Source organism: Nicotiana tabacum, chromosome 2 (assembly GCF_000715075.1).
Source record: "Nicotiana tabacum cultivar K326 chromosome 2, ASM71507v2, whole genome shotgun sequence".
NCBI classification, from domain to species: Eukaryota; Viridiplantae; Streptophyta; class Magnoliopsida; order Solanales; family Solanaceae; genus Nicotiana; species Nicotiana tabacum.
Genome location: NC_134081.1, coordinates 27911150 through 27919712, shown reverse-complemented (window position 1 = coordinate 27919712; position 8563 = coordinate 27911150). Strand labels below are relative to the sequence as shown.

General features: G+C 37.6%; 1 protein-coding gene across 1 annotated transcript; it reads left to right on the top strand.

The window, feature by feature from the left end:
• Nucleotides 1-535: 535 nt before the first annotated feature.
• LOC107773184 (uncharacterized) lies at nucleotides 536-940 on the top strand. Its single transcript, XM_016592632.1, has one exon. The coding sequence runs from the start codon at nucleotides 536-538 to the stop codon at nucleotides 938-940; it is 405 nt and encodes a 134-aa protein (XP_016448118.1).
• Nucleotides 941-8563: the final 7623 nt, after the last annotated feature.

Sequence of the window (8563 nt, the reverse complement as noted above, 5' to 3'; positions counted from 1 at the left end):
TTTTAGAGGAGGAGATTTTTTATGTGTGGGGGCACAGATTTCATAGGACCATTCCCATTATCAATAGGAAACAAGTACATCTTGCTAGCGGTGGATTACGTGTCCAAATGGATAGGTTGTTACCTTGCCGACCAATGATGCCAAGGTGGTGGCCACTTTTGTGAAAAAAGACATATTCTCGAGGTTTGGGACTCCACATGCTTTGATTAGTGATGAAAGAAAATATTTTTACAATCGGTTGATGAATAACCTTCTATCCAAATACGGGGTCCACCATGGAGTTGTCACCGCGTATCATCTGCAAACAAGTGGACAAGCTGAAATGTCAAATAGAGAAATAAAGCAAATACTAGAGAAAATAGTAAGTGTGAATAGGAAGGATTGGGCAGCAAAGTTGGATGATGTCTTATGGGCATATAGAACTGCATACAAAATGCCAATTGGAATATCTCCATACAAGCTTGTGTATTAGAAGGCATGTCACTTGCCGTTCGAACTTGAGCATAAGGTGTGCTAGGCAGTCAAAAGGTTGTATATGGATTTGGAAGCTGCAGGCAAGAGGAGCTTCTTGCAGTTGAATGAGTTAGATGAGTTCAGGCTGCACGCTTATGAAAATTCCAAGCTTTACAAGGAGAAAATAAAGAGATGGTATGACAAGCGTATCCAATCCCGTCACTTCGAACCAGGACAAAAAGTATTATTATTCAATTTCAAGATCAAGTGGTTTTCTGAGAAGTTAAAATCAAGGTGGCCAGGTCTATTTAAGGTGGTGAAGGTCACCCCATATAGTGCAATCGAGTTGCGCACTTTAAATGGAGAAAGAACCTTTATGGTGAATGGGCAAAGAGTCAAGTATTATTGGGGAGATGTTATTCATCATCAATCTAAAGTGCTACTCTCCGATGATCAGGCGAGGCCCTGCATAGTGCTACGACGTTAAATCATGCGCTTGTTAGGAGGCAATCTAATTTTTATTGCTTTCGTAGAATTGTTTCTCTTTGTAGTTAGAATGTAGAATGGTGTTTTGATTTTTGTTGTAATCATAGAAATTGTATATAGGAGTGGTATTGATATGTGTAAGTTATGTATAAAATGTTCGGGCGGAATGGAGCATTAAAAAAAGGGGTGACCAGTGTCCAGGCCAGAGCCTCGAGCTACACTGGTCCTGGGTCCAGATGCGATTTCCTTCCCCAACGCACAGGCAACGCGTTGCTTTGGCCTGGTGCCCAGGTAAGTTTTTGAATTTCTTTATTTTCATTTTTATTTTTATTTAACCCGTTAACCCCTTGACCCTGACCCGTATACCCATTTTAACTCACCCAATAACCCATCCCCACTACTCCATTTTTCTTAATATAAAAGAACCCTACCTCTTTTTCCTCCCTCTCTCTCTCCCCGATATGTCTCTCTCCCCTCTCTCTCTCAACCTCCCAGCTCTCTCTCTCTCTCTCTCTCTCTCTCGCGTTCTCATCTCTCCCTCTAGGTAAGTTCTTCTTCGTTTCTTCTTTTATTTTTCTTTTATTTTCCTTGCCTTTCTTTTTTTTTTCCTTCCCCATTCCCTCACTGTTTCGCCCCCCAAACATTGAGTTTCCCCACCCCAATTCCCCCTAGGTTTGAATTTGAAATACTTTGGTATGGAGTGTTTCATATAGGTGATTTTGATGAATTTGATTGTTGTAGTTGTTTTACACGAGGTAGTAAACTATAAGTGCCATTATCTCATTCAAATTTGGGAGGGTAATCTTGATACCCCATTGTTGAAATATGATGAGCACACTTGATACCCACTATGTGTTTGATAAATTTCTCGAGAGAAAAGTTTATGTGCCGGTAAAGTCTAAGTAGCCAAGCGTTTATGTATGATATTTCGGGCTAAGTGTGGGGTGTTTTGACAATGCACGAGGATTGAATGCTTGATTCCATAGCCGCTTAATTGCAATTTTTGTGTACCTTTTAAGTTGTATTGTATGATATATGTTAGGATAGTTTAATGTATCATATTACTTCTTAGTAGTTGGGGTCGACGTTCTCACGATTGAACTCCTACAAGCCCCGTTATACTCAGTTCGAATGATTAAATTGGTGACTTGTGTGATATGTGACATATGCTTGATTGGCATGGAAAGTACCCTTTTCAATTGTTGTACAACACTTGTTGGTATGCTATGCAACCAATGTGAGTATTTTGCATAGGGCCTTTGTTCTAAGTGTGGGGTTATCTTAGACTTTCACTTTGACCTTAGGCAACTTTCTTGATCGTTTCTCATATGTGGGGTAATTCTTTTTCAAGTTGTAATGGATCATGATGGCCCGGGAAAAGCAAAGTCTGCGGGGAAGTCCTCTACTACTGCTCCCCCTCTCAAGAAACAAAAACAAGGCGAGGTCACTTCTAAGCAAGCGAAAGGCAATCAAGTTGCTGAGGGGTTAGGGAACACATCTTTGGGACCGCGTCCCAAGTGGAAATTGGTTTGCGAGGATGCTATCAAATGGTACCACTCATTCGTTCCATATGGGGGATATGTCTCGTAAATGGGGATTAATGTAACTTCTTTAGAAAGGAACTTCCCACAGATGCTGAAGCGACTGAAAAGCTTAAAGAGGGACAAATTGTTAGAGTGTCCTGGGCATGCAATCTTGAGCATGGTTAAGGAGTTTTACGCTAATTGGAATGAAAAAAGATACATATCGTGGTAAGGGGAAAGGAAGTACCACTTGACAGGGAGGCTTTGTGCAAATTTCTAGGGGTAGATAGCCCGGGCCGAAGATTCTATCGAAGTCTTTGAAAAGCACAACCTACACTGCCATTCGTCACATACTTTGTGGCGTGAATTCTAATGCTAAGTGGACGAGGACAAAGGTTCGCACCCACAATGAGCTTCTAAGGGTAGATTTCAACAAGACTGCCAAGGTGTGGCAGAATTTTGTGCAGGCGAGGCTTATGCTCGTGGGACACAATATAAGTTGCACTCAGGCTCGGGTATGCTTGATCTATGTTTTGATAACTGGGAAGCTGGTCAATATTAGTGAGTGTCACACCTCCTTTTTCCCGAGGGATAGGGGAGTTTTTTCAATAAAAGTGACACTATTCGAAATGGGATTATTTAATTTAAATCAGAGTCGCCACTTGGGATAATTATTATGGTGTCCCAAGTCACCGGTTTATTTTAAAATCCCAAATCGAGAAAATTGACTCTTATTTATGGTTTGCGAACATAAAAGACCGAGTAAGTAATTCTGTTAACCCAGGAGAAGGTGTGAGGCACTCCCGAGTTCCGTAGTTTTAGCACGGTCGCTTTACAATTACACTTGGCTTAATTTTTTGATTATTACATGTTTAAAACCTTTTATGCGTTACCGCTTTTATTTATTTTAACCCTTTTAGTATTTATGAAATTTATTTGAACAAGTCGCGATGTCGCGCACTCGTTGTTTTGGTACATATTGCAAATCACGCCACGTGAAATGCACCCGTGATTCATAACATATTTATTTTAATTATTTGAAATTGTGGTCAAGTCGCGTGAAACGCGCACTTGAGTTGGGATTTACGTATCGTGACCGTGCCACGAGAACCGTACCCATAGTCACGATGATTTATTATTAATCGCGCCTAAAATAATCTACGATGTTCATAATTTGCTCAACTCCTAAGTTTGAGATTATTGTGAGGCGATGAATTATGAAATCAATTGTGGAAAATGATCAGCTTTTGCTCTTAATTATTCTGGCCCAGATAACATAAAATTGATCATAGCATAATTGGCTTTTTAAAGCCAATTAATGAGTATGCTCAGTTAATAGTTCATCAAGCTACTCCACTATCCATTAGTCAATTGCAGTAGTACATGCTTCATTAAGCAAAGTCCAACCACCGGGCCCAATCATCTTTTTTTTTAAAGTCCAAATCTCATTTTCCAATTTTAACTAGCAGACATGGATTTTATCCCCAAAGTTCAAACATTCACTACGTGCCCAAAAATCATATTTTCATCAATCTTCATGTTAATCAAACAAGAAAGTAACAAAATTTAACAAAGCTAATGAGACCTAACAATTAATATAGAAAAACATTTCAATCTTCATGAAGTTAATAAGATCAAATTATATATTCAAGCATAATATCTGAACAAAATAATGATGGGAGAAATGGACCTTTATAAGACTATTTTGAAGCTCGGATAATGGACAAGGATACAAATGGAGCCTCGACCAAAATCGACAAACGGAGCTCAAACTCGACGACTCAACTTTGGAGCTATTATTTTTTGTACAAAGAGGACTGTTTTGCTGGGTTTTCGGCTCGTTTTTGTCGTGCTTTTTAGCTTGGTTTCAAGTTGGTTTCGGGGTTGGAGTTTGGTGATGGATTGCTGGATTTTTCGAAATAAAGCTAAAGAAAGAATGACACGAATAGAAATTCTCTTAGCGTAGAATAAGCAAAAATATTTCTCTCAATTCCCTCCTCCCTTTTTTTTCCTTTCTCTCCTCTTTTCTTTCTCCTCACATTTCTCTTCTGTTTATAGAAAAAAATTCGGAATTTTTTCAGATTATGTTTTATTATATTATTATTTTATTATTTTTTAATTAAAAAAAATTCCCACTTCCCATTTTTCTTCTTTTTTAAAAAAAGTAATTCCCCACTTTCCTTTACTTTTATTTTTTAATTTCTCACTTTTTTACTTTTATTATATTTAAATTATCACTTTTTCTTTACTTTTCTTTTTTTATTTTTCACTTATTTTACTTTTCTTTTTTTAAATTTCCACTCTCTTTTACTTTTTTAAAATATTTACAGCTACCTTTACTTTTATTTCTTAATTCCAACTTTCTTTTACTTTTTATTTTTTAAATTTACACATTCTTTTACTTTTATTTTTTTAATTTTCCACTTTCTTTTAATTTTTATTAAATAATTTTCACCTACTTTTACTTTTACTTTTTAATTCCATACTTTTACTTTTCCTATTTTTTTATTAAAATTCGAAAAATTTTAAAAAAAAAATATTTAATTTTTTTCTATTTTTAATTTATTTTATTTTAAAATAAAGATAAAAATAAAAATAAAAATAATATTAATAGTAATAATTGACCTTTTAAATTATTTTTAATTTTTACCCTATATATAAAAAAATGTCACAAATAAAAAAAATATAACAAAGCTAAAAATATATATATTAAATTTCTAAAAATATTTACACAGTAGAAGGTGATAAAAATTCAAATATAGTAAAATATTAGGTGCTCACAGCTGCCCCTCTTTGCTTGGAAACATGAAGAGTTTTCAGGCAGACTAGGTGAGCCATGTGACTAATTTTGACCAAACCGTTATTAAAAAGGAAAAGAAATAAAAGATAGGGTGCAATCGAGTCCTGGTTTTGGACAGCCTACTTATCTCGGGTTATAAGGGAATCAGGTCGCATGTAGTTCAAGGAGAATGGTAGAATGATGAGTTGAGGAGTCGAGTGAGGTTCCGTCGAGGATCTGGTCCGCGGTCCTGCTATTATATCAAAATAAAAAAGAAACTAAACAAGCCTATTAGTTATGAGTTACAAGATTCCTATCTATGATTCTTCTGAAACTTCATTTTGAGTCTTGACTGGTTCTTCATGCAGACTCTGATCTAAACCTTGATGCTCGCTAGCTGCAGGTGCTAGTTCATTGTTCTATAGCTTATTCTAATCAAAACAGGACTCCAATGCTCGTGGCTTCAGTCATGTCTTGAGCATTCCACATCTTTTCAACTGCTTTTACATTTTGGATTCACTTATTTTTTCTTTTCTTTTATTCTGAATTGAGACTTCTTCTTTTGGTCATCTCGAACCCAGTGCTTCGAGGTAAAACCAACTCAGACACCAAAACAAACAAACGAACAAAATTTTTCTGCCCTAGTTTACAGTAGGAAAATTTTGCGAGTTATTGTAACAAAATTCTAAACTACTTCTTTATTGAAGGCAATAAAAGGTCGGGGGTGGTGTACCCCGAAAAGTTCATGCTGATTGTTTTTTTTTGGATGGTGTTCCTTTATTGTCAAAAGGATGTCTCAACTAAGGATTGGTGTACCTTATGTTGGAAAAATATGGCCAGGGAATGGTATACCCTATATTGGCAATGATTTCAGGGAGTGGTGTACCTTGCATTTAAGATCAAATAAACTAGGGAGTGGAGACCCTATGTCTAAAATAAAATCAACTAGGGAGTGGAGACCCTATATTGGAAAAGAGACTAGGGAGTGGAGACCCTATGTCTAAAATAAAATCAACTAGGGAGTGAAGACTCTATGTTGGAAAACAAGACTAGGGAGTAGAGGCGCTATGTCTAAAACAAAATCAACAAGGGAGTGGAGACCCTATTTTGGTAAAGACGACTAGGGAGTGGAGACCCTATGTCTAAAATAAAATCAACTAGGGAGTGGAGACTCTATGTTGGAAAAGGAGACTAGGGATTGGAGACCCAATGTCTAAAACAAAATCAACTAGGGAGTGGAGACCCTATATTGGAAAAGAAACCAGGGAGTGGAGACCCTATGTCTAAAATAACATCAACTAGGGAATGGAGACCCTATGTTGGAAAGGAGACTATGGAGTGGAGACCCTATGTCTAAAATAACATTAACTAGGGAGTTGAGACCCTATGTTGGAAAGGAGACTAGGGAGTGGAGACCCTATGTCTAAAATAAAATCAACTAGGGAATGGAGACCCTATGTTGGAAAAGAGACTAGGGAGTGGAGACCTTATGTCTAAAATAACTTCAACTAGGGTGTGGAGACCCTATGTTGGAAAAGAGACTAGGGAGTGGATACCCTATGTTTAAAATAAATATCAACTAGGGAGTGAAAACTCTATGTTGGAAAAGCGATTAGGGAGTGGAGACCCTATATCTAAAATAAACATCAACTAGGGAGTGGAGACCCTATGTTAGAAAAGAGACTAGGGAGTAGAGACCATATATCTAAAAATAAAATCAACAACTAGGGAGCGGATACCCTATGTTGGAAAAGTAGACTAGGGAGTGAAGACACTATGTCTAAAATAAAATCATCAACTAGGGAGTGGAGACCCTATGTTGGAAAAGTAGACTAGGGAGTGGAGACCCTATGTCTAAAATAAAATCAACTAGGGAGTGGAGACCTTATGTTGGAAAAGAGACTAGGGAGTGGAGACCCTATGTCTAAAAATAAAATCAACTAGGGAGTGGAGACCCTATGTTGGAAAGAAGACGAGGGAGTGGAGACCCTATGTCTAAAATAACATCAACTAGGAAGTGGAGACCCTATGTTTGAAAGGAGACTAGGGAGTAGAGACCCTATGTCTAAAATAATATCAACTAGGGAGTTACGACCCTATGCTGGAAAGGAGACTAGGGAGTGGAGACCCTATGTCTAAAATAAAATCTACTAGGGAGTGGAGACCATATGTTGGAAAAGAGACTAGGGAGTGGAGACCCTATGTCTATAACAACTTCAACTAGGGAGTGGAGACCCTATGTTGGAGAAGAGAGTAGGGAGTGGAGACCCTATGTCTAAAATAAACATCAACTAGGGAGTGGAGACCCTATGTTGGAAAAGGTGACTAGGGAGTGGAGACCTATGTCTAAAATAACATCGACTAGGGAGTGGAGACCCTATGTTAGAAAAGCGACTAGGGAGTGGAAACCCTATGTCTAAAATAAAATCAACTAGGGAATGGAGACCCTATATTGTAAAAGCAGACCAGGGAGTGGAGACCCTATGTCTAAAATAAAATCAACTAGGGAGTGGAGACCCTATGTTGGAAAAGAGACTAGGGAGTAGAGACCCTACGTCTAAAATAACATCAACTAGGGAGTGGAGATCCTACGTTGGAAAAGAAGACTAGGGAGTGGAGACCCTATGTCTAACATGATTTTGAATATTCCTTCTTTTATTTCTTTGTCATCATTTTAATGTTTTTTTATTTTCTTTAGAGAATGAGTAAATGCGGGAAAGAATTTGAATAAGACTTCCCTTTTGGAGTTGTTGTTGCTGCAGAGCTGTTTTTAACTCCCGCGTGACTTCTTCTTCTTCTTCTTCTTCTTCTTCTTCTTCTTCTTCTTCTTCTTCTTCTTCTTCTTCTTCTTCTTCTTCTTCTTCTTCTTTCTTCTTTTGTTGCACCTACTTCTTGCAAGGTTTCTTTTGGGTTGCACCTGTTTCCTATTTTTCAAAGAAAGAACAATTTGTCAGTTTGAAATGGTGGTTGGTTTTGCGGCCTTGTGTGTTTCAGTCATTTGATCTTGGCCGACTTCTTTGACGATAATTTCAGCTGCAATTGATTGTTTCCTAGATACCGAGTTCCTTTCTGACCCTCGAGAACCTCTACCTTTTTGAGACTTTGCCATGATGGTTTGTCACGTGGGACTCAACCTTTTTCGACTTTATTTTGCCTTCGTAGGCCTTTCAATCTGATTTCCTTCTTTCAATTTTTAATTTTAGAGAATTGGGGAACCTTTGGCTTTTCAAACTTTGCCAAATCGGTTAGCCACGTGGGACTTAACCTTTTCAATTTCATTTCGCCCTCATAGGCACTTCAATTTGATTTTCTTCTTTTGAGA

Excerpts from the sequence above, each read along its gene's own strand:
- LOC107773184 (XM_016592632.1), top strand. The coding sequence starts at position 536 with ATGGATTTGGAAGCTGCAGGCAAGAGGAGCTTCTTGCAGTTGAATGAG.